The sequence below is a fragment of the Colobus angolensis genome, unplaced genomic scaffold (genome assembly GCF_000951035.1).
Source record: "Colobus angolensis palliatus isolate OR3802 unplaced genomic scaffold, Cang.pa_1.0 Scaffold85, whole genome shotgun sequence".
NCBI classification, from domain to species: domain Eukaryota; kingdom Metazoa; phylum Chordata; class Mammalia; order Primates; family Cercopithecidae; genus Colobus; species Colobus angolensis.
In genome coordinates this window covers 6,838,863-6,865,794 of record NW_012122376.1, presented here as the reverse complement: position 1 = coordinate 6,865,794, position 26,932 = coordinate 6,838,863, and the positions used below count along the sequence as shown (strand labels likewise).

General features: G+C 40.9%; 1 protein-coding gene across 1 annotated transcript in view; it reads right to left on the bottom strand.

Annotated features, from left to right (window-relative positions):
* The window catches only part of ATE1 (arginyltransferase 1), a 179,894-nt gene that overhangs the window by 136,879 nt on the left and 16,083 nt on the right, over window positions 1-26,932 (bottom strand). The window contains exons 5-7 of the mRNA XM_011930249.1: window positions 25,360-25,605; window positions 17,345-17,574; window positions 13,793-13,921 (exon numbers count right to left, since the gene is read on the bottom strand). Of these exons, the coding sequence (XP_011785639.1) occupies window positions 13,793-13,921; window positions 17,345-17,574; window positions 25,360-25,605 (605 nt within the window). The remainder of the gene's footprint in view (window positions 1-13,792; window positions 13,922-17,344; window positions 17,575-25,359; window positions 25,606-26,932) is intronic.

Below are 26,932 nucleotides of genomic sequence, written 5' to 3'. Positions count from 1 at the left end.
CCAGCTACTTGGGAGGCTGAGGCATGAGAATCCCTTGAACCTGGGAGGTGGTTGTCACAGCGAACCGAGATTGCACCACTGAACTTCAGCCTCGGCAACAGAGGGAAAGACTGTCTCTAAATAAATAAATAAATATTAAAACGTTTCAAAATGTTCGGATCTTACTATCATTCTGTTAATTATATGCCAGAGTCAAATATTTATAAAATACAGGTTCAGTATCCCTAATCCAAAAATCTGAAATCTAAAAGCTCCAATGGGCATTTCCTTTGATTGTCATGTTGGCACTCAACAAGTTTCCAATCTTAGAGCATTTTTGGATTTCAGATTTTCACATAAGCTATACTCAACCTGTAGCACCAGCAGGTTCTCAGGTGGCACTGCTTTGCTCAACATCATTTCGTTATAACTTCAACGAGTTTGAGACCAGCTTGGGCAACATAGCAAGATCCTGCTTCTACAAAAAATAAAACACAAGAAACAAAAATACATTGATGATTTAAAAAAAAAAAAAATACCCGCCTCCTGGCCAGGGCTACTGTCTGTATGAAGCTTGCAATTCCCCCCCGTCTGCGTGGTTTGCTCTGGGTCTTCCAGTTTCCTCCCACATCTCACAGGTGTGCACGTTAGGTTCACTGGCATGTCTCCATAGTTCCAGGGTTAGTGTGGGTGTGTGCCTGAATATGCCCTGTGGTGGAACAGACTCCTATTCCGGGTGAGTGCCCAATCTGCACCCTGAGCTTCGAGAATAGGCTGCAGCTCCCTGCCACCTGAACTGAAATCATTGGGTAATTATCTTACTTACGTTTATTAATCTTTCTTAAATGTATGTATAGCTCACATTTATTTCAATGTTTAATACTGGAAGTGCTTTGGTTTTTATTTAGAAGTCTGGTGACGTTTTGTGACCAAAATTATGCTGTAGGAACTTAACTCCTGTTTACATCAATTGGTCTAGGGTAAAACTGGTCTCCTTGTATGTCATTTCACCTATGACCACAGTTTCCAAAAACTATGAATGACATTAAGTGAGAACTTACTGTGTATGCCTATATATGATTGTCTGGTCTTTGCATAACTGGAGAATGTCAACTCTCTAATACACTGAAAAATTTTCTAAATATAAGTTACTACTTTCATATACAAAAATATAAACCATTAAGAGGGAAAAAAATGGATGAAAACTTCTTGAGATTAAAGTCCAGAAAACATTTAAATCCTTTAACAAGCAAAGAATCACTTGTAATTATCCTTTTAATGCCTCAATGAAAATTACAATAAATGACAGAAAAAGAAGCCTTTATTCAAACTTCTTGGGCTGTGAACACACAACGTGCACAGAGAGCTGAGCCAGGAGGAAAGAGCAAAGGGTTCGCGATCTACACCACCACCTGGTGGCAGAGTGGGACAGTGGCACAGGTTCCACAGTCTCCTTTCAAGTCTCCATGGGGTCAGAATGGACTCATCACCACCTTTCCTTTCCACACTCATCGTCTAAACCAGTGAATATACATACATCTGAATATATAGATAACAATCCTCAAAATAAGCATCCCTCAGAATTAGATATCGCCTCCTATTTCCATCTCTCATAGGAACTTCCCTGAACTAATTTAAAAAACATTATAGACTGGGCACAATGGCTCACACCTATAATCCCAGTATTTTAGCAGGTTGAGGCAAGAGAATCATGTGAGGCCAGGAGACCAGCCTGGACAACACAGCAAGACCCCCTCTACAAAAATATTTAAAAATTAGCTGGGTGTGGTGACGTGCACCTGTAGTCCTAGCTACCTAGGAGGTTGAGGTGAGAAGACTGCTTGAGTCCAGGAGTTTGAGGTTACAATGAGTTATGATCACACCACCTACATTCCAGCCTGGGCAAAGGTGGTGGTGGTGGAGGAGGAAGAGAAGGAGGAGGAGGAGGAGACGAAGAAAAAGACAAAGAAGACGAAGATGAAGACGAAGAAAAAGAAGAAAATAAAATAGATGGCAATGGATTATAGAACTTCATATAAGGCCATGAGCCTACAATGCTATCAAAAGGAAAAAAGATGGTGGGAGGTAGGGAGTTGTGAATACAGAGAGAAATTTCTTCATTACAGAGAAACAGAATTTCACCTAGTAAGTGTAGAAACAATAATACAATTAGACAAATCACCATTTTGCTACCTCTCTCACCTCTCCATAATAACTACTCAGGCAAGGATCATCAAAGGATGCTAAAACAAATGGACAACAGGTTATTGGGAAAGAGGTTATTCCTCCTACCTCAGAAATATTATCATAGTAAGTAAGGGTACAACATGCCCTTAAAATGAGAAGATCTAATTTTTACAAAGAGAAAAATGTAAGAATAATAAAGAGGCTGGGTGTCGTGGCTCGCGCCTGTAATCCCAGCACTTCGGGAGGCCGAGGCGGGCGGATCATGAGATCAGGAGATCAAGACCATCTTGGCTAACACGGTGAAACCCGTCTCTACTAAAAATACAGAAAATTAGCCAGGCGTGGTGGCGGGCGCCTGTAGTCCCAGCTACTCAGGAGGCTGAGGTAGGAGAATAGCGTGAACCCGGGAGGCGGAGCTTGTTACTGTTGATCTCGGAGTGAGCCAAGATTACACCACTGCACTCCAGCCTGGGTAACAGAGCAGACTCCATCTCAAAAAATAAATAAATAAGTAAAATAATAATAAAGAGAGCTGATTAAGCAAACCAAGTGACAACAGACTTAAATGTCCCTCATCACAAATGAAGGACAACCGACATTACATGCTGCTTGATATGATACAGTGAAACAGTAAGACTGGCACAACCCCTAGAGGAAACTGACAATACGGAAAAAGCTGAACATCTGCACACTCTATGACACAGCATTTCTATTTGGCATACATCAAACAGAAATGTGTCCATATGTTTACTAAAAGATATGTATAAGGATATACTTATGCAGCACTTTTCACAGTAGCCTCATACCAGGAACTACTAAAATTCCCATCAACAGTAGAAAGGGATAAATTTTGGATTAGTTATACATAAAACACTACACAGCGATGAAAGTGAACAATCTACTACAACAGGCAAAATAATACAGATGACACACACTACCATAATGTTGGCCAAACACCACCACACTCAAAAGAGTGGGATTCTACTTACATTAAGTATAAAATGGGCACAGCTAATCTGTAGTTTTACAAGCCAAGAGAATACTGGTATGATGGAAAAGAACAAACAGGGGCTTCTGAGGAGTTAGTAATAATCGATTTCTTTTTTCTTTTTTTTGGAGGACAGAGTATCATTCTGTCACCCAGTCTGGAGTTTAGTGGCATCATCTCAGCTCACGGTAACCTCTGCGTCCCGGGTTCAAGCGAGCCTCCCGCTTTAGCCTGCTGAGTAGCAATTTCTTAATCGAAGAGGTAGTTACACGTGAGTTCAATTTGTGAAATTTCATCTATCTGAACACCTATGTATACTTTTCTGTATATACATTGCATTTCAATAAAAAGCTTTTTTTTTTTTAAGTACACATCACCTACACCTAAAAACATGTAAGCTTTTAAAAACCCTTAAGAATCTGATTACTAGGCTGGGCACGGTGGCTCACGCCTGTAATCCCAGCACTTTGGGAGGCTGAGGCGGGCAGATCACGAGATCAGGAGATCGAGACCATCCTGGCTAACACGGTGAAACCCTGTCTCTACTAAAAAAAAATACAAAAAAATTAGCGGGCGTGGTGGCAGGTGCCTGTAGTCCCAGCTACTGGGGAGGCTGAGACAGGAGAATGGTGTGAACTCGGGAGGTGGAGCTTGCAGTGAGCTGAGATCGCCACTGCACTCCAGCCTGGGCAACAGAATCTGATTACTAGATAACAAGCGAATTGTGAATACAGAACATTCTAAAGATAATTGGGTTAAATGTCAGTTATTAAATGAAAAAATCAAAAAAGATTACAGAAACGTAATACTCATAAACATACCATAAACACAATGCAGTTCATGTAAAATGTATGAACCGTGACTGGATCCTATTTTCATTCATCTATAAAAGCTATAGTCTATTTTGGGGCCAGGCACAATAGCTTATGCCTGTAATCCCAATACTTTGAGAAGCTGAGGCAGAAAAATTGCTTGAGGCCAGGAGTTTGAGACCAGCCTGAGCAATACAGCAAGACTCTACCCCTACAAAAAAAAAATTAAAAATTAGCCTGGCATGGTGGTCCTAGCTACTCAGAAGGGAGGCTGAGGCAGAAGGATCACTTCAGCCCAAAAGTTTAAGGCTGCAGTTAACTATGACCGTGCTACTGTACTCCAGCCTGGGTGACCAAGCAAGACCTTGTCTCTTAAAAAAAAAAAAAAAAATTTAAAGGTATTTCTGGTACACTTGGGAGCATCTGAATGTAGACTGTGATGTTATACAATTTCTACAGGTTTTAAAGAATAAATATTGGCCGGGCGCGGTGGCTCAAGCCTGTAATCCCAGCACTTTGGGAGGCCGAGACGGGCGGATCACGAGGTCAGGAGATCGAGACCATCCTGGTTAACACGGTGAAACCCCGTCTCTACTAAATAATACAAAAAAAAAACTAGCCGGGCGAGGTGGCGGGCGCCTGTAGTCCCAGCTACTTGGGAGGCTGAGGCGGGAGAATGGCGTAAACCCGGGAGGCGGAGCTTGCAGTGAACTGCGATCCGGCCACTGCACTCCAGCCAGGGCGACAGAGCTAGACTCCGTCTCAAAAAAAAAAAAAAAAAAAAAGGAATAAATATTGTGGTTATATGACAGAATATACTTATTCTTAGGAGATGCATGCTGAGCACATCCAGGCGAAATGTCAAAACATGCACAACTTACTTTCAAATGGTTCAAGAGAGAAAGATAAAGCAAACCTGACAAAGTTATTAACAACTTGTGAACATTGGTGAATGGAGTCTGGGTGTTAATTATATTCTTTCAATTTCTGTTCAAAAATTCCAAGTTTCAAAGTAGAAAGTTAAGGAAAATAAGTCAATATTATAGAAAACAATTAAGAAGCTGTCCTAGAATAAAGGAATCTAAGATGATATCACAAAATGTAATAAACTTTGACTAAACACTAAATCTTTTAAAATGGGAAAATGTAAAATAAGCACTAAATACTAGATGAGATTTACAAATTATCATTAAGTTTCTCATGCGTTACAATTATACTGTGTCTTGCAGAAGCACATCTATTTATCGAAGATGCATGCTAAAGAATTTAGGAGTAAAATGTCATGATATATAATGGATTTAAAATAACTCACACACAAAAAAAGATAAAGCAAAGGAAAACTAACAACTGTTGAAACTAGGTGAGGGGTGTACAGGTCATTATACTAATTATACTGATTATACTAATTATACTGATCATACTAATCAGTAAACCATTCTTTCAATTTTCCTTTATGTTTGATAGTGTTGATAAAAAAATTTGGAAAACAATTAGTCATTGAATGCAGAAGTGTGATGAGATTACTGGGTTTATGACTAGCCTGTTTTTGAGATAGTAAAGAAGAGATGAGAGGTCAACTCTAATTATTCTAGGAAACCAATGGTACATATTAGACAACAGTATTTTCTAAAGAATAACATCAATAAAATTTCAGCTAAAATCTCATGTTTCTATCACATAGAATTACTGGTATCCTGAAAAATAAAGATTCTTAAAAGTTAGTTTTATACTGTATTATAAACGAGACAGGTCACATATTACTCCAATTTATATTACATTACTTTCTGAAAATGTGGTATCTACCTGAATGATTGAAAAGAGTCATGGAAACACACGTACTGGATTAATTGACAAAGTCCTGTATCATTTCACTATTTGCAATTATGCACTACTTTTCTAAAGATGTTGAAACGGCTCCATTGTCTGAGGTATACACCCTGGTTCTCTGTCACGGTCGAGAAAGAATACAGGACACGGATACACATGAGGAGTGGGTTTAGGAGCAGAAAGTTTAGCAGACAAAGAGAGAAAAAGTTTCCTCAAGATGAGAAAGTGGGTCGCCCAAAAAGGGTCTCCAGTTTGTGGCAGAATGCAATCGGTTTTGTAAAGAAGCTTGAGGAGGTGGTGACTGATTGACATGGGGCTCAGGGGATTGGGTTGATCAGGTATGCCATTTATATAGCCCTCTAAGACTGACCCTCCCACCCTAGTCTTTTATTATGCAAATGTGGCTCCACCAGGTGGTGGCCATGATACCCGTACATGTGATTTTACATGGAGGTTACCACAGTGCCTGCACACGGTGGCAACAGGGAAAAGAGGGCAGGAGAGGCCATACTGAATGTACCTGGATTCCAGGTACAGCTGCCTGCATTTACATATAAAAGCTCCTAGTTTGCATATCTATGACTGACTCCTCAGGGTGCTTTCTGTTAGAGAAGAAATGGTTTAGGGCTGCTTTTTATTAAAGGAAAATTCCACTGAGAACTTTTACCCTTTCTAGCTGCCTAAAAATTATTTTTTAATAATGCCTGTATTAATGTTACTAAAAAGAATTGCTTAGAATAGCCAGGCAATCTATATTTATCTTCTCATCAAATTTCTCAAAAAATAACCTATTTTTCAGAGTATTTAAATGATTATTTTACAGAGTCAAAATGGACTTAATGCACTGATGTGGTTGGTTACCTGAAATCTTCAAATAGGTATATTAACTGTTGTTTACTTTAAATGTTTTCCAACAAAAAAAGCAAAACATGTATTTTCTTGAGCATAGTTTCCCCTCTTATATTAACCAAACTACACCACAGTGTGACACTATACAGAGTCCCTTAAAGCAAGTCAGTAGAACGCAAACTTCTCAAAGAACTTTTTTGGCTTCTCTTTCTGCATTAGAGCAGCCAGTCCCACAGATCGTCCACCCTCTATCTGGAAGCCACGGGTCTGCCGAGTGGAGGAAGAATTTGTAGGATGAAAACACGGCAGGTGAAGAACCCCATCTGCAGCAGTGACCAGCTCCTTATATAGAACTATCACTAGCGCAGCTGGCAGGTTAATCCCTGTTAATGAGCCCCAAATTTAATTATCTTACCTGGACCAGAGGTGTCATTCAAAGAGAACACAAGAGTGGCAGAAAGATTTGGGGGAGAAGGGAGGAGCGGTTGGTGAAAGGGGGTTCCTCAGTGCTCTTTATTTGGAAAAGAGATATGGGGAAGTTCAAAGCTAAGAACACCTGAAAACAACAGATTCTGGTGGTTAGCAATTCAGAGGCAGCCAGTAGTTCCATTTAAGCAACAAGCTTAACAAGTAAAGGGAACCAGGAAAAGATGCAACTTAAGAGCCCTCTTGGGGTCAAAACAAACCTCAAAAACTGGACTGAAAAACTGCCGGAGCAAATGGGCCCAAATTTAATTAATGCAGACTGTGGAGCAATTTATGCCCTAGAAGACCATGCCCCAGGAGACCACTGAAATCAACAGAGCACTCGGTCAGCAATCAGTGGAAACTAAAAGCTGGGTGTGACACAAACAGGGACAAACATTTTTTTTTTGACACAGAGTCTCCCACTTGTCGCCCTCGCCCAGGCTGGAGTGCAATGGTGCCATCTCGGCTCACTACAACCTCTGCCTCCTGGGTTAGAGTAATTCTCCTGCCTCAGCCTTCTGAGTAGCTGGATTATAGGCGCCCTCCACCATGCCCAACTAATTTTTGTATTTTTAGTAGTAGGACCCTCCAGAGGGTTTCACCATGTTGGCCAGGCTGGTCTCGAACTCCTGACCTCAGGTGATCCACCTGCCTTGGCCTCCCAAAGTGATGGGATTACTGGCATGAGCCATTGTGCCCAGCCTCAGTGGTAAACATTTTTAAAAGATCAGGGAGAGACAAAAAGAACACTACTAAGACCACTGACATCCAGGATGACTGTGCATATGGCCCAGGCTGAGCCCTCTAGGGAGTGACATCAGAGGCTTCTCATATATAAATGCATACTCTCCTTTCTTCTCTTCACTGACTTAAAAAGCAATTGTACGCCGGACGCGGTGACTTATGCCTGTAATCGCAGCACTTTGGGAGGCCGAGGCGGACAGAACACGAGGTCAGGAAATCAAGACCATCTTGGCTAACATAGTGAAACCCCATCTCTACTAAAAATACAAAAAATGAGCCAGATATGGTGGCACACAGGTGTAGTCCCAGCTACTCGGGAGGCTGAGGCAGGAGAATCGCTTAAACCCGGGAGGCAGTGAGCCAAGATCACGCCACTGCACTCCAGCCTGGGCAACACAGCGAGACTTTGTCTCAAAAAAAATTGTAAAAACGATATGTAGAATGTAGGTAATTGTACCATTGGGACAATAACATAGAGAAAAGTAATATGTTTGACAGTAACTTCACTAAGTAGATAGGAACAAAACTATACTAGAAGGTAATTTGAATCCATAGAACAAATGAGAACCAGAAATTGTAAATAAACTGGTTAACGTAAGAAATTACAAATAACTACTTGTTCTTATTCCTTTTCTTCTTATAAAAGACACAATTACATAAAGGAATAATTATAACTATAATTATTGAATTTGTAACACAGATACATGTAATACTATAACAATAATAGCACAAAAAAGGGAAAGAGGGACTAAAATGATACAGAACTAGCATTTTTTACATCTCTCTGGAATTAAGTTTTATATAAATCTGAAGTCAACTGTGTAAATTAAGATCTCTATCTTAAATACTAGAGTAGCCACTGATATTTTAAAACTATATAGTGAAAAAAATCACTCAAGGAATAAAAATGTTACACTAGAAAATATTCGTTTAATACACTAGAAAATATCCAATGCAAAAGAAAGCAGTAAAAGAGGAACAGAGGAAGGTCGGACACAGTGGCTCACGCCTGTAATTCCAGCACTTTGTGAGGCCAAGGCAGGCAGATCACCTGAGTTCGAGACCAGCCCGACCAATATGGAGAAACCCGTCTCTACTAAAAATATAAAATTAGCCAGGCATGGTGGCACATGCCTATAATCCCAGTTTCTAGGGAGGCTGAGGCAGGAGAAGTTACTAGGGAGGCTGAGGCAGGAGAATTGCTTGAACCCGAAAGGCGGAGGTTGCAGTGAGCCGAGATCATGCCATTGCACTCCAGCCTAGGCAACAAGAGCAAAACTCCATCTCAAAAAAAAAAAAAGGAACGGAGGAAAAAAAAAACAGACATATCAGGGAAATGGAAATGGAAGTAAAATGGAAGGTGTAAATTCAACTAGTTCAATCAAAACATTAAATGTGAACTGACTGAACACTTCAATGAAAAGGGAGACTGTTCTCCCTCTGGACTTTAAAAAACCAAAAACAAAAACCCAGGTCAATTATATGGTGTCTAAAAGAGGCACACTTCGGCCGGGCGCGGTGGCTCAAGCCTGTAATCCCAGCACTTTGGGAGGCCGAGACGGGCGGATCACGAGGTCAGGAGATCGAGACCATCCTGGCTAACACCGTGAAACCTCGTCTCTACTAAAAAATACAAAAAACTAGCCGGGCGAGGTGGCGGGCGCCTGTAGTCCCAGCTACACGGGAGGCTGAGGCAGGAGAATGGCGGGAACCCGGGAGGCGGAGCTTGCAGTGAGCTGAGATCTGGCCACTGCACTCCAGCCTGGGCGACAGAGCGAGACTCCGCCTCAAAAAAAAAAAAAAAAAAAGAGGCACACTTTAGATTCAAAGACACAAACAGACTGAAGGTAGAAGGAGGAAAAACATGTATCATGCAAACAGGAATCACAACATGGAGTGGCTCTACTAAGAGCAGACAAAATAGATTTTCACCAGGAAATATTCCTAGGGATATAGATAATTCACAGAATGCAACAGTCTAATCACATACACGAGAGACTTGTATCCAGAATACATATAGTGAACTCCTACAACTCAGTAACAAAGACAATCCAATTAAAAAATGAGCAAAGGGTTGGAATATGCAATTCTCCAAAGAAGAAATGCAAAAGGCCAAAAAGCACAGGAAAGGAAATGCAAACCAAAACCATAATGAGACACCACGTTACACGCACTATGAGTAACATAATCAATTTTAAGAAAAAAGAGACACAAGTGTTGGTGAGCACATGGAGGGAGAAAGCGGAGCCCTCATCCACTTCTGGTGGGAATGGTAAATGATTTCGCTCTCTGAAAAACAAGTCTGGCGGTTCCTCAAAAGGAAAACAGAGTTACCACATGACCCAGTAATTCCACGCGTAGGTATACGCCCAAGAAAATACACATCCACATACAAACAGGAACATGAAATGTTCATCACAGAATTTTCTATAAAAGTCAAACAATAAAAACTACCCACGGCTGGGCACGGTGGCTCACGTCTGTAATCCTAGCACTTCGGGAGGATGAGGCGGGTGGATCACCTAAGGTCAGGAGTTTGAGACCAGCCTGGCCAACATGGTGAAACCCCATCTCTACTAAAAACACAAAAAACCAAATTAGCCGGGCATAGTGGTGGGCGCCTGTAATCCCAGCTACTCGAGACACGGAGGCTGCAGTGAGCCAAGATCACGCCATCACACTCCAGCCTGGTTGATAAAAGTGAAACTCCGGCTCAAAAAAAAAAAAAAAAAACCAAAATGTCCATCAATGGATGAGTGGAAAACAAAATATAATATATCAGTCAGGAACAGTGGCTCACATCTGTAATCCCAGCACCTTAGGATTACAGGATTTGAGACCAGTCTGGCCAATGTAGCAAAATCCCATTGCTACTAAAAATACAAAAATTAGTCAGGCGTGGTGGCACATGTCTGTAGTCCCAGCTACTCAGTTGGCTAAGGTATGAGAATCACCTGAACCTGGAAGGCGAAGTTGCAGTAGTAAGCCAATATGGCGCCATGCACTCCTACCTGGGCGACAGAGCAAGGCTGTCTCCCCCACCCAAAAAAAAGAAAAAAAAAATCAAACGTACAAAGCATTAAATAATATACATTCTCCTGGGTGTAATAATGGTACTGTAGTTATATATTTTTTAATGTCTATATTAATAACTTTTAATCTAAGAATAGAGTTCCCTTTTTCTTTATTAATTTATTTAAAGAAACTAGGTAATTGATCTTATACAAGTGCCCAAGTGTCATTTTAACATATTCCTTTACCCCTCGTATTTTCTATGAACTGGTCAGTAGAAGCTTGGATAGATCCAGATTCAATTTCTTTAGCAAGAACATTCCATAGGTGGTGGTTTATACTTCTTACTGGATTACATTAGGAGGCACGTTACCTGCTCCTCCTACATGTTTAGTCAGTTAAGATACACACTTAAGGACTTACATATAAAACAGTATGTCTGAGATTTGGTATAAAATAGCACAGCAAAGTAACAACAAAAAGGTATGGAGAGTAGATGAAATAAGAATGGCAGCATGTTAAGGCTAGTTGAAGAAACTATGTGGCAGTTTAACTATTTCTAAAATATCATTTTTTAAAAAATCTGGCTCCTACCTAAACCTCCAAAAGCCTCATCCCTTGGTCAGGTACAGTGGCTCACACCTGTAATCCCAGCACTTTGGGAGGCCATGGTCGGTGGATCACCTGAGGTCAGGAGTTCAAGACCAGCCTGGCCAACATGGTGAAACCCTGTCTCTACTAAAAATACAAAAATTAGATGGGTGTAGTGGCGCACACCTGTAATCCCAGAGACTCAGGGGTCTGAGGCAGAACTGCTTGAACCCAGGAGGCAGAGGTTTCAATGAGCCGAGGCTGCAGAGGCTGAGCCAAGATCACGCCACTGCACTCCAGCCTAGGAGACAGAGCAAGAATGTCTCAAAAAAAAAAAAAAAAAAAAAGCCTCATCCCTTATTACCTCCTAACATGTACTCTATGTTTTGGTAACACTCACCTAAGTATTAATAGTAGTTCCTCAAGATGGCATATAATTTCACCATCCACACGCATTTGTTAGTCCTGGTGCCCAGAACATCCTTCTCCCTTTTTGTCCTGGCAAACACCTACTCATCTTTCCAGACTTGGCTCAGATGTCACTTCCCTCAGAAAAACCTCTATAACTTCCAGTCTCACACTAAGCTGGCTGTCCCTACTAATCCAGTGGCTAATTCTAAAGGCACTGGAATTACATACCTGTCTACCACCCCAATTCAGACTATGAATGCCTTTAGTGCTGCTCTAAGTGTACATAAAGGGACTTCCCAGAAACCTGAAGCCTACTAGAAGTCCCTAGGGAAGTCCTGAATAAACATACTGGGCCACAGAAACATTTCATCCCAACTATTCCTACCTGCTAAGCAGAGAGGTACAAAGGCATCATCTCCAAAGCAGTAGGAAGGAGGAAAGTTCAGAAAGGAGTAAGACTCCCTGAGAATATCAAAGGAAGCTTCTTAGGCCTAGCAGAATCCTTACTATCCACAAATGCTATCACCTACAGTGGCATGGATCGATAGGGAACCTAGGACACAGCTTCTCAAAACGGAAATGTGCATATGAATCCTTTGCAAACCTAGTTTAAGATGCAGATTCTGGCCAGACGCAGTGGCTCACGCCTGTAATCCCAGCACTCTGGGATGCCAAGGCAGCAGATCACAAGGTCAAGAGATTGAGATCAACCTAGTCAACATGGTGAAACCCGATCTCTACTGAAACTATAAAAATTAGCCGGCCGTGGTGGCATGCGCCTGTAGTCCCAGCTACTCGGGAGGCTGAGGCAGGAGAATCACTTGAACCCGGGTGGTGGAGGTTGCAGTGAACAGAGATCGCACCACTGCACTTGAGCCTGGCGACACAGCAAGTCTCCATCTCAAAAAAAAAACATAGATGCTGAATGAACAGGACTGCGAGTCTGTGTTCCAGGTGCTGCTGATGTTGCAGGTCTGCAGATGACATTTTAAACCAGAAGACTCTGGGGAATCTGGGAAGTGAGCCCTTTCTCAGGGAACATGCAGCATTAACTCCTGTCCTATTAACCCTCTCTTTTTAGCTTACACATTGTGCCATTAAAAAAACAAAAGCAGTCAAAAAATCAAAACTCTCAGTCTTCTGTATCTGTCGGCCTCTCTCTTCCAACATATCATGGTTCTACTGTGACAATGATGCCATCTCATTCATTTCAATATCCCAAGCCTGGGAAAGACAGGGCCTCAATAAATGCCTGTTAAATCATATTACATCTAATAGAAGGTCCCCAACTTATAATGGCTGGACTTATGCTTTTTCAACTTTCCAATGATGCAAAACCATTCCGTTTTTCACTTTCAGTACAGTATTCAATAAATCATATGAGATATTCAACATTTTATTATAAAATAGGCTTTGTGTTAGATGATTCTGCTTAACTATAGGCCATTATAAGTGTTCTGAGCATGTTTAAAGCAGGCGAGGCTAAGCTATGATGTTCAGTAGGTTAGGTGTAGGTATTTCTTTCTAATTCACTTGTTAAGATATTTCTGCTTATTGGTCGGTCTTTCCCATTTGATTATCAATTTCTTGAAGACAGAGACTCCTCCTTTTGTTCTGTGGCGCACAGTCTGGCACACAATGGGTATTCAGTAAATGACTGTTAACCTAGGGTGGATGACTGACCATATAAACCACTACATTCAGGTTCCTAGAGAAGACACTAAGAATACATTCTGAATTTGCAATCCTTTTTTCTAAGGATTTAAAATGCTCACATGTATGACTCATGTGAGTGTTCATGGAAGTTCAGTAATAGACACTGAAAGGGTCATCAGCTCCACCTGATAAGCAAGAAAACAGCATATATTATACTTCTTCCCAGACAACCTTATCAACACAGAAAACAACAGTTAACAAACAATACCTCAGTCTTCCCACATTCATCGGGTAGATCCTGGTGTATGGCCACTTGATACTTGACATACAAAGAAAAGGACTGGCTGAAAGACGACTTGAACTCTGGGTCCTCAAAGGAGGCAGGTACTAACCTCACCTTCAGAGCAAGGAAAATACAAGCAAATGCTATTGAAACATCTCTAACTGATGATACGCTTCTGAAGGTGAGGCTAGAGTAAGATCTCCGCAAATCCACACCAAAGCTCAAACTGGAATTTGTCATGAAAAGAAACTCTAGACTGGGCGGACTGGCGCAGAGACTGAAGTGCTAACTCTGTACTAAAACTTATGAAAATCTCAAAATCAAAAGAGCCAACAATTTGTTCTTTTTCTTCTCTATCCACTTATTGTAGTTTTCTGCATAAACTAGAGTCAATATCGTTGTTAATCGTGGTCATGAGCACTACTTTTGCTACCTCTACTTATACTAAGTGTTTTAAGCTTTTTTCCTTTACAGATTTTTCTTGGGTCACTTAACTTACAAAATTATTAGCATATGAGTTCTTCTATTAAAATGTTCTACTATTTGCCTTTTTTAGTCCCACTCAATTGTGCAAGGGTAGCACATTAATAAATAATAATTTAGCTGGGATCAATTCTTTCTACAAACATCTTTCAAATATGGATAAAGAATTAAAATCATTTTAGTCAAAGTATGTATCTACCATAAAAATATAAAGTTTCCTGCATTTTCCTCATAGGTATTATAATTTAGAGCTCTATTACTATCTTTTAGATAAATGCATCTAAAATAGTGATTTTAAATAATTTTACATGTTACTTTCCACTCTGAAATTATACATGGCTGGTACTTAACATGGCACTAGGTAAAATTTGCACTTTCAGAATGTCCATTAATTCAGTCTTAGGTATTTGCAGATATGCTGCAAATTGAACACAAATAAAATGTAGCACAAATAAACCAAGATCTCATTAAATGATATTAAGTAGAAGGAAAGCTCTGTTTGCACAGGAAAATTACACTTGGCCTGCTGACCTGGCTCTCGGTTGGCGTATCAGGTGAGTTCTTGTGAATAACCATCTGGTAACGTTTATAGACCTGGTAAGACTCCAGAAGTGTGGCTTTGAACTGCGAACTTGGTGGAGATGATCTCACCACCCTCACCTTCAGAAGCAGTTAAAAAAACAAGTTCACTAATTCATTCATTTATTCATTCTGTGGAATATGCATTAACAGTAACTCCCATCCAAGCAACCAACTTTTAACAATTATTAAAGCAACTAAATATTTTAATATTAAAAACCAACCAGTTAGTAAGTAAAGAAAAAAGTTATTTTTGTAACTTACAGACTCATTAAGAAGACAGAGGAGGATGCCCTCTAAACTCTAAGCCTCAGCTTTCATGACTGAATTATGTAAGCCTGCCTCTATCGTAAACTGGCAGAGTATTTCCAACACTCGTACACACACGACACACACATAAATAAATAACCTCTAGTTGTGCACAACTACCAATAACTCTAAGAAAGACTAAAAATATGAATACATTTTTTGGACACTCATTCATCATTGCTAACCCTCAACTTAAAACTCTACTGTTTAAGCTTAAAAGACCTCATAAAGTTTTCCTACTTCATAGCATAGTTAACAACCATGACTCTGAAGTCACATTTCCTTCATTCAAATCTCACAATGTCACCATGTTGCTCAAGTAACCTTGTAAAATAAGGATAAGTTTAAAACAGTAATTGCATGCAGTAATGGCTAACATTTACTTTAACATTATTTACTAGCCACTTAAAATGTATTAGCAAAACAGAACAGTAAAACAGTCAAATGCAATGCAACGAAAACAATTGGAAACTTGACATGTGTGCCGTGAGAGGTAATTCTGTGAAGAAACAGCGACACCCAGTGGTAAAAGATCTCTACACATCCTGAGTATCATTACACTCAAAAAGTAAAAGTAACCACTGGAGAACTGTTATGTTAAGCTTGCTTGGCCCCCTGAATACATTACTATTTATGATCAAAAGATAAAAGACACCTTGTAAAATATTTTAAGTAGTGTATTCAACTCTGTTTACAATTTTGGAAGGAAAAAAAATCTGTATCCAAATCAGAGTAGCCAAGGAGTTATAAAAGCTAAAATCTGGCGGGGCGAGGTAGCTCACACCTGTAATCCCAGCACTTTGGGAGGCAGAGGTGGGCGGATGACCTGAAGTCAGGAGTTTGAGACCAGCCTGGCCGACATAATGAAACCCTGTCTCTACTAAAAATACCAAAAATTAGCCGGGCATAGTGGTGGGTACCTGTAATCCCAGCTACTCAGAAGGCTGAGACAGGAGAATTGCTTGAACACGGGAGGCGGAAGTTGCAGTGAGCTGAGATCGTGCCACTGCCCTCCAGCCTAGGCAACAAGAGTGAAACTCTGTCTCAAAAAAAAAAAAAGCTAAATACTACGTCTGATGATAACATATATTGAATTAAGGCTTAGAATGCATGAAAGTTAATTTTTATTATCAGGACTTTAGTGATATTTTTAGATGACAGTAAGCCATAAAATTCAAAGGCTGACCAGTTACTAATCACATATGAGAATAAGATAAAAATCATTATGGCTAATGTTTTTGAATGTTTTTGAGACAAACGTTTGCTCTGTCGCCCGGGCTGGAGTACGGTGGCGTGATCTCAGTTCACTACAACCTCCAGCTGCTGGGTTCAAGCAATTCTCGTGTCTCAGCCTCCCCAGGAGCTGGGATTACAGGTGCGCACCACCACGCCCAGCTAATTTTCCTATTTTAGAAGAGACAGGGTTTCACTGTGTTGGCCAAGCTGATCTCAAACACCAGACCTCAAGCGATCCGCCCACCTCGGCCTACCAAAGTGCTAGGATTACAGGTGTGAGCCACCACATCCAGTCCTGGTTTTTGAATTTTATATATGAGAACTAACACTGAGAAATCTTGATCTGATCGAGAAATGTAAAAAAATTTGGAAAAAAGGAAGAATCTGGCTCTAAAAGGATTCATATTATGCCCAAATTGGTTGGGTACTAATGAGAGAGGATTTCAGCAGTACATCTGAGCCCTATTTAGATAATTCCTAACTGCTGGCTTATGTATATGACACCATTTGCTGTCTTTACCAAGATCAGAATATTATAATGGAGAAAATAGTGATTTGCCTTGTGTAATCTATTGTCTTTCACTATCTAAACCAAAACTGCTAAAAACACAATTTTAAAGAGTATTTCTTTCATTTTAACTATTAAATTTCAATCAAGGTAGCATGCTAAAATTGACACTGTTTTCACAAGTTTAGTGGCCAAGTCTCTATTCTCAAAAAGTCTTTTTTAAAAAAGGGAGTTTCTCTCAAATAACAGTTAACTTAGTAAATTCAAATGTTACTTCTTCCCAACTCTCTTTAATTTCTTTTAAATTCTCATTATTTACCTAGCAAAACATTAACTGGTTAGAACTTCAAATAAAAATAAACGATATGCCCAAGTAAAAAAAAAATCATAATAAAACAAACAACAAAAGTCCTTCAAAGTACCTCTAACTTGTGTGATGCATTCTCTGGTAAAGATTCAAAAATTAAATCTTCAAGTGATTTGGGCTGGTTGGATTTAGCCTTTGGTGGAAACAAAGATGGTGGGTGACCTTGAGCCTGGAAACCCTCAAGTTCTCCAGCTGGGTTCTGCTGCATGCGTTTTAACCTTTTCCTTTCTTTCCGGATTTCCTTTGCTTTTCGACATGGAGGCTTACTCAAATCAGCCCCTTTGCCTAAAAAGAATTTTAAAATATTAGACCAATCACATTTGGTTCCAGAAAAGTATTCTCACATGTCTCAAAAGATTCTACAGAATAAGTCCAAAGAGTTCCAATGGTTAGGCTAGCTTTGGGTAGAAGTTTCAGAGGATCCCGATACAGAGCTATAAGTGGATCTAAAATTCTTCTACCTTAGAAGTGAGAGTTGCCAGAGAAAGTAAATAGCACAGAAACTTTCCAAGGTGGCTCTTACTGCTGAAAATCTTTTTTATCTTTTTTTTTGAGACAGAGTCTTGCTCTGTCACTCAGGCTGGAGTGCAATGGCGTGATCTCGGCTCACCGAAACCTCCGCCTCCCTGGTTCAAGCGATTCTCCTGCCTCAACCTCCCGAGTAGCTGGGACTACAGGTGTGTGCCACCGTGCCTGGCTAATTTTTGTATTTTTAGAAGAGATGGGGTTTCACCATGTTGGCCAGACTGGTCTCGAACTCCTGACCTTGGGATCCACCCGCCTTGGCCTCCCTAAGTGCTGGGATTACAGGCGTGAGCTACCACGCCCAAACTGAAAATCTTAAAAAAAAAAAAAAAAAAAAAATTCATCCATTTCTCTGCCTTTGTGAGGAAGAACACAATCAAATCAAAGTACCTTCTGCATTAAAAGGACACTGCTATCTCTGCCCAACATTTCTGAGGGACATTTCTCTGAAAGCACTGGTAACATAAATACTTAGGAACCAGGTGTAAAGGAATACTGATTCCAGCACAAACTCTGACAGGTTTTTATAAATTAAAAGAATCCTCGCACACCTGTAATTCTAGCACTTTGGGAGGCTAAGGGCGGGCAGATCACCTGAGGTTAGAAGCTCGAGACCAGCCTAGTCACCGTGGTGAAACCCCATTTCTACTAAAAATACAAAAATGAGCCAGGTGTGGTAGCACACACCCGTAATTCCAGCTACTCAGGAGGCTGAGACATTAGAATCGCTTGAACCCGGGAGGCAGAGGTTGTGCTGAGCTGAGATGGCACTACTGCACTCCAGCCTGGGTGACAGAGTGAGACTCTGTCTCAAAAAACAAAGAAGGAAGCCTTGCCTAGTTAAAGGTATCTGTGTCTTTATCCAAACACTGCAGGTATTTGGGTCTCATTAGTTCAGTTGTAGTTAATCAGAGTTTTGTTCTAATTAAAAGACCAAATATCAACTGACAACCCTTTAAAATAAAAAATTTACTATTATAAACTAAATAAAAATACTTAGAAAAAAACCTGGAAAGACGACACATGGTGACAGTCATTTTACTTTGTTTCAGAAACAGAGAATTTCCCTTTTTTTGTAGTGTTATCTCTTCTCCAAATTTTGTTGTTTTTTTTTTTTTTTTTGAGACGGAGTTTCACTCTGTCACCCAGGCAGGTGTGCAGTGGCACGATCGCAGCTCACTGCAACCTCCGCCTACTGGATTCAAGCAATTCTCCTGCCTCAGCCTCCTGAGTAGCTGGGACTACGTATGTGCACGCCACCATGCCTGGTTAATTTTTTGTATTTTTAGTAGAGACGGAGTTTCACCATGCTGGTCAGGCTGGTCTCGAACTCCTGACCTCGTGATCCGCCCGCCTTGGCCTCCCAAAGTGCTGGGATTACAGGCGTGAGCCACTGCGCCTGGCTAAATTTTCCAACAAGGAACATTATGCTAGTAATTTTTTAGAAGATATTAAAGAAATAAGCTGTTTAAGATCCCAAAACAGCCGGGCGTGGTGGCTCACGCCTGTAATTCCAGCACTTTGGAAGGCCAAGGCAGGCAGATCACAAGGTCAGGAGATCGAGACCATCCTGGCTAACACAGTGAAATCCCGTCTCTACTAAATATAAAAAAAAATTAGCCAGGCATGGTGGCGCACGCCTGTAGTCCCAGACACTTGGGAGGCTGAGGCAGGAGAACTGCTTGAACCCAACAGGCGGAGGTTGCAGCGACCTGAGATTGCGCCACAGCACCCCAGCCTAGGTGACAGAGTGACACTAAAAAAAAAAAAAAAAAAAAAATCCCAAAACAGGGTATTCACAAACCATATAAAAGTCAACAAAAAGAAGGTTTATAAAACCAACAAATTCAGTTTTTAGAGAGAAGAAAATCAAAACCTAGAGTGGTTAAAGGACTTGCCTGAGACCAAGCTCATCAAATGAAAACAAATCTGATGAGAAACTAGTGAGTTCACAAACAGTTCAGACTATATCACAACTTCATTAACATGTTTTCTAACTAAAAATAAAGTTTACTTTTTTAAAAAATGACTGAATAAGCCTAAGTTATATAAGTCTGCACCAGGTAACAAAAGAACATTTCTGTAACTATTACTCTACTGCCTAACAGAATTACTTTTCTTGGACCACAAACTGTGTCTTTTCTCAAATTTGCTCTGAGCACACACACTCTGACACAAGCTGCCTAAGGTCATGGACCAGGCTCTGTCACTTGGCTAGATGACCTTGGGCAAGTTTTCCTGTCCGTACAAGAAAGACAAAAACCAATTCTACCTACGACATTCCTGTGAGGATTAAATGAGTTAATACCTGTGCAGCTCATAAAAAATTAACTACCATTCAATTAGGGTTAACTATTATTAGCTATTAGTTGTATTACCAACATCTAAAATAATGTTTTACCTATATAAAATTCCATAAATAGTAGTTTTCAAAACCTTCCACTTCTTATACTGAAAATTATATTCCCTACAGAAGTTATAAAATTATAAGCAAATTTAAAATGAACATGATCTAAGAAACACACATTTTCAGTAGTTTTATGAAGGACTGACTACCTGTATCATCTTTACACTAACTAAGTCACCGGACCAGGTAAACCTTCTCATGATTGTTTTGCTCTACATTTACATACTACGTTACTGCAATGGAAAGTAGGCTTTTAGGCAGGGCTCAGTGGCTCACGCCTGCAATCCCAGCATTTGGAAGACCAAGGCAAGCGGATGATCTGAGGTCAGGGGTTTGAGACCAACCTGGCCAACATGGTGAAACCCTGTCTCTACTAAAAATACAAAAAATTAGCCGAGAGGGTTGGTGTGCACCTGTAGTCCCAGCTACTTGGGAACCTGAGACAGGAGAATTGCTCGAACCCAGGAGGTGAAGGCTGCAGTGAACCGAGATCACACCACTGCACTCCAGCCTAGGCAACAGAGTAAGACTCTGTATCCAAAAAAAAGTAGGATTTCAGCATAAACCCCATTTCTACTAAAAACACAAAAAATTAGCCAGGTGTAGTGTCGTGCACTGGTAGTCCCAAGTACTCCAGTGGCTGAGGTGGGAAAATTGCTTGAGCCCAGGAGGTCAAAGCTACAGTGAGTCCTCATCGTGTCACCACACTCCAGCCTGGGAGACAGAGTAAGACCCTGTCTCAACAACAACAAAAAATTCAAAAGGAAATGCAGGTTTGCTTTTGCAGGTTCCAGAAAAAACAATCAAGGGTGTTTTGTTTGTTTGTTTGTTTGTTTGTTTGAGATGGAGCCTCACTCTGTCGCCCAGGCTGGAGTGCAGTGGTGAGATCTCAGCTCACTACAACCTGTGCCCCCCTGGTATCAAGCAATTCTCCTGCCTCAGCCCCCTGAGGGGCTGGGATTGCAGACATGCACCTCCACCCCCAGCTAATTTTTGTATTTTTAGTGGAGATGGGGTTTCACCATGCTGGCCAGGCTGGTCTCGAACTCCTGACCTCAGATGATCCACCTGTCTCGGCCTCCCAAAGTGCTGGGATTATAGGTGTGAGCCACTGAGCCCAGCCAAAATCCAAGGATTTTAAAATAGTCTCAGATATTTAGTGAAAGATATCTTAAGGGGGGGGAAAAAAACCCCTGCAAAAACAGTTTTTAATGTTTCACTAACTGTACTGCTAGAAGTAAGGTTGTTATTCTAAAACTGTGTAATATGGGAAAAAGCAAAAGGTTAATGTGTGATATTCTAATCTGTTTCTACCACCCTCAGTGTTCTCAAGAACTAGGTTTCTCAGTGCAGAAGAAACTACAAACATCAAAAAAAAAAAAAAAAAGAGAAAGAAAAAGACAAAAATGTATGGCCAGGCACGGTGGCTCATGCCTATAATCCCAGCACTTTGGGAACCTGAGGCAGGTGGATCACTTGAGGCCAGGAGTTTGAGACCAGCCTGACCAACATGGCAAAACTCCATCTCTACTAAAAGTACCTAAAAGTACAAAAATTAGCCGGGTGTGGTGGTGCACACCTGTACTCCCAGCTATTCAGGAGGCTGAGGTAGGAGAATCACTCAAACCCAGGTTGCAGCGAGCCGAGATCACGCCATTGCACTCCAGCCTGGGCAACAGAGCAAGACTCTGTGTCAAAAAAATAAAAATAAAGAAAAAGATTAAAATGCAGCCAGGCACAGTGGCTCACGCCTGTAATCCCAGCACTTTGGGAGGCCAAGGCAGGTGGATCACAAGGTCAGGAGGTCCAGATTATCCTGGCTAACACGGTGAAACCCCGTCTCTACTAAAAATACAAAAAATTAGCAAGGCATGGTGGCGGGCGCCTGTAGTCCCAGCTACTTGGGAGGCTGAGGCAGGAGAATGACATGAACCCAGGAGGCGGAGCTTGCAGTGAGCAAAGATGGCACTACTGCACTCCAGCCTGGGCAACAGAGCAAGACTCCGTCTCAAAAAAGAAAAGATTAGAATGCTATAGTCCTGAATTTGAATTGGAAATATCAGTATGAACTCATAACCTCATAAGTCTGTTCGCCAACAAAGCCTAGAAAACAATGACCAAGCCAGCAGCAATAATGTGCACTCCTAATCTAGTGTGTGATCTCCAAATACCATTTCCCACTAAAAGGAACCACAATCACTCGAAGAAATGCCTGTACAAGATGATCCAGGTGCATAATATCATGCCAAATAGCAAGGAAGCTGTCAAAGACTACCAGGATTATGTTGAAAGGACTCAAAAGCCAACTTAAAGAAGCTCTCAGAGGAGCAACAGATTGCAACAGCAGTATGTTCAGATCCATGAGTTCCCAATGATACCAAAAAGAAAACTAACTGGTCACTGTTAGATGTTATTTTGAAAAATTGTAAATAAAAAGAAGGAATCAAGAATGTATCCTGCCAGCCGGGTGCAGTGGTTCACTCTTGTAATCCCAAAACTTTGCAAGGCCAAGGCAGGTGGATCACCTGAGGTCAGGAGCTCAAGACCAGCCTGGCCAACATGGCTAAACCCCGTCTCTACTAAAAATACAAAAAATTAGCTGGGTGTGGTGGCATGCACCTGTAATCCTAGCTACTCTGGAGGCTGAGGCAGGAGACTCACTTGAACCCGGGAGGCGGAGGTTGCAGCGAGCCAAGACCGTGCACCACTGCACTCCAGCCTAGGCGACAAGAGTGAGACTCTTTCAAAAAAGCAATGTATCCTGCCTTTGCTATGGGTTTTTATGAGAAACAAACAGATGAGGGGAAGACTCTATGGAAGCAGTCCAGCCAGCCTGGAAATGAAGAAATGAATGAATTTAAGCATGGAAAATCCATGACTATTAGCACTAACGAAAAGAGAAGCACCCAGACATTACACGTCTCCTGAAAGACCACTCTAACACCCATGAAGTAATCTCACCCATCCTCAAATAATTCAAACTCAAATCTGATTAAGACTTGCCCCCCTGCCCCTCCACAAAAAAATAAACAAAAGAAAATTTAGCACAGAATCTGATCAAGGCTCTATATCTAACCAATTTACAAGCAGGCAGGGGAACATGTGAAACCGCAAACGTAACCTGTCAGATACAGAAAGTGGAACAAACAACCCAAGACAAACAACCCAGCTGAGGAATGATGGAAGGGGAACCTCTAAAACATAAAAGATTTTTATTGTGGTTTTTTTGAGACAGGGTCTCATTCTCGTCACCCAGATTGGAGTGCAGAGGCATGATCTCAGCTCACTGCAGCCTCAACTTCCCAAGCTCAGGTAATCCTCCCACCTCAGCCTCCCAAGTAGCTGGGACTACAGGCATGCGCCATAACACCTGGCTAATATTTTGTATTTCTAGCACAGACAGGTTTCACCGTATTGTCCAGGCTGGTCTCGAACTCCTGGGCTCAAGCAATCTACCTGCGTCGGTCTCCCACAGTGCTGGGATTACAGGTGTAGGCCACCACACCTCGCCAAGAGATTTTTTGAATGTATCAACAATCACAATACGTGGACATTATCTGGATCCTGGCACAAATAAATGTTTAAAAATTGGAATTTGAACACTAATCAATGGCATTAAGAAATTTTACTCAAGTATAATAATGGTATTGTGAATATGGTTTTTTAAAGTTCTTATCTTTTAGAAACGTATTCTGAAATACAGGATAGCACAATGCCTGGGATTTGCTTCCATATAATTTCGGAAGGGGAAACTAGACGAAACAAGAGTGGCCATGACATGAGTCAGTAATTGTTTCAAATGCAGGTAGAGTACATGGAAGTCAATTATACTATTCAATCTATGCTCATCTATGTTTGAATAAGGAAGATTTTTAAAATTTGACAAACTATAAGTAATTTTATTAAAAAATAATAAAAGAATTGACCCTACACCCAGAAGAGAAATAGCGGAAACAAACTGTCTAAATTATTCAAAATATTTCACTGGAGGCTGGGTACAGTGGCTCACGCCTGTAATCTCAGCACTTTGGGAGGCCAGGGTTGGAGGATAACTTGAGGTGAAGGGTTGGAGACCAGCCTGGGTAGTAATATAGTGAGACCCTATCTCTACAAAAAACTTTAAAATAGCTAGGCATGGTGACAAGCTCCTGTATTCCTACCTCCTCAGGAACCTAAGGCAAGAGGATCCCTTGGCCCCAGGAGCTCAAGGCTGCAGTGAGCTATGATGACGCCACTTCACTCCAGTCTAGGCGGCAGAGCAAGACCCTCTCTCAAATTAAAAAATAAATATTTTATTGAACTATTAGTATTAATTAGGATGAAATCTCAGACCAAAATCAACTTAACATGAAAACCTTATGTAAAAAACTATTCAATAAAATTGCAAATGGAGAATTTTCTCTACTTTAACATGTGTAACATAGTTTAGACAAGAAAAACTAAAATAGTACTAAAAATCTTTCCCTTGGATCATTTTGCATAAATATAAGAACTAATTCAGAAACTGACACCATCTAATAAACTAATAACCATTCAACTTCACATTTTATGAAATAATTTTGGAAGAGTCATACACACATATTACACTCATTTAATACTGGATAAACTTTTGAAGCCTATTTCTTGTAAAAGTAGTAACATAAAAAAAAAAATTTTACCTGATTAAAGGCAAAGTTAAACATCAAAATGTGGACTTTTTAAAACTAAAATATACTAACATTACATTTAAAAATTTAAAGATAAACTGAAGAATTTTATAATGTCTGTATTTTGGACATAATACCTATAATTAATGTTGTCTCACTTAATCCTAAAATAAGAATGTTTATCACTCCTTTTCACTGAGAAAAATTTGATTCTGAATCCTGTAAGGCCCTAAAGTAGTAAAAAGAAATGGAATTCTTTGAAAAAATGTGTATTTAGGGATAAGGCTATTGTTTCAGGCTTTTTAAGCACAGTAGTTTATAAAAGGCATGATTTGTCCCTCTAATTCTAGGCAACAATAAATAAAGCAGGATTCTGTTTTGCAGACTGCATGACTAAGTCATCCTTTTGGCTGACGGAAAGACCCAGGGTTTAAAATGACTCAGCAAAGAGCAAAGCCGTGAAAAGGACTTGTTATCAAAAATCTTTACTACCTGGCTTAGGAACTGTGTGAACTTTAACTGAATGTGATGGTTCACCAGAGCCCAACTTCTCTCCTATGGAATCGTGTGCCTGAAGTAATTCATGAGGTTCTTCTTTCTTCGAATTTTTTCCTTCACTCTCTAAACTCTCTTTGACGTCATCACTGAGTGTCTTAAGATCACACTGTATATCCAATTTATTTATCAATGCAAAGTCACCCGCAACAGCATCATCCATTGTGGAGTCCATGGGCTCATCTACAAATAAGAAGAAATTAAAAATCCATCAGCTGGGTTGACACAGTTAAGGTAAATAGAGAAATACAATGCCCCTATTATCCATTGTAGCAGAATTACTATCTGTCCACCAAATCCATTGTCATCCTCCAAAATAAGAGAGGTGCACTTAAGACTAGCATAGCTGGGCATGGTGGTTCATGCCTGTAATCCCAGCTCTTTGGGAGGCCAACACAGGAGGACTGCTTGAGGCCAGGACTTTAAGAGCTGCCTGGGCAACAGAGTGAGACACTATCTCTACAATAAATGAAAAAAAAACAAACAAACTGTGGCACCCTAGCAGGGGAATGTACTGCCAGTCCCTTTACAAATGGTGACCAAGCTCCTGTCAATGGAACATAACACAACTGATACATCCAACTGTGCCTCACGAGTTTTAAAGGAAACTTGTAACCCTGAACTTCTACCCTTCCCCCAGCGGCTAGATTAGTAAAAACCAGAGCAACCTGGGAAATCACATGTTAAAGAAAAGCCCAGAATGGCTGGTGGGGAGCAGAGTTGTCTGCCAACCTAGAAAACCCACACTGAACTGTTATATGAGGAAAGAAACAGACTTTTTTTGTTTGTTTTTTGAGACAGAATCTTGCCCTGTCGCCCAGGATGGAGTGCAGCGCAACCTCCGCCTCCCAGGTTCACGCCATTCTCCTGATCACCCTCCCGAGTAGCTGGGACTACAGGCGCCCGCCATCATGCCTGGCTACAATTTTTTATTTTTTATTTTTTTTGGAGACGGAGTCTCCCTCTGTCGCCCAGGCTATAGTGCAGGGGCAAGACCTCAGCTCACTGCAAGCTCCACCTCCCAGGTTGACGCCATTCTCCTACCTCAGCATCCTGAGCAGCTGGGACCACAGGCGCCTGCCACCAAACCCCGCTAATTTTTTGCATTTTTAGTACAGATGGGGTTTCACTGTGTTAGCCAGGATGGTCTCCATCTCCTGACTTCGTGATCCACCCAACTCGGCCTCCCAAAGTGCTGGGATTACAGGCATGAGCCACCGTACCCGGCCAAGCCCGGCTAATTTTTTGTATTTTTAGAAGAGACAGGGTTTCACCGTGTAAGCCAGGATGGTCTCAATCTCCTGACCTCATGATCCGCCTACCTTGGCCTCTCAAAGTGCTGGGACTACAGATGTGAGCCACCGCACTCGGCTCCGAAAGAAACAGACTTTTATCTTTTTTTTAGTTATTCCATTTTGGCATATTTTTGTCATAAGTTGTTTATTCCTTTACCCTAATGAGCTCATCACTCCTAAGAATTAAGTTCCAGGCACAGATAATTCAGAAGCCT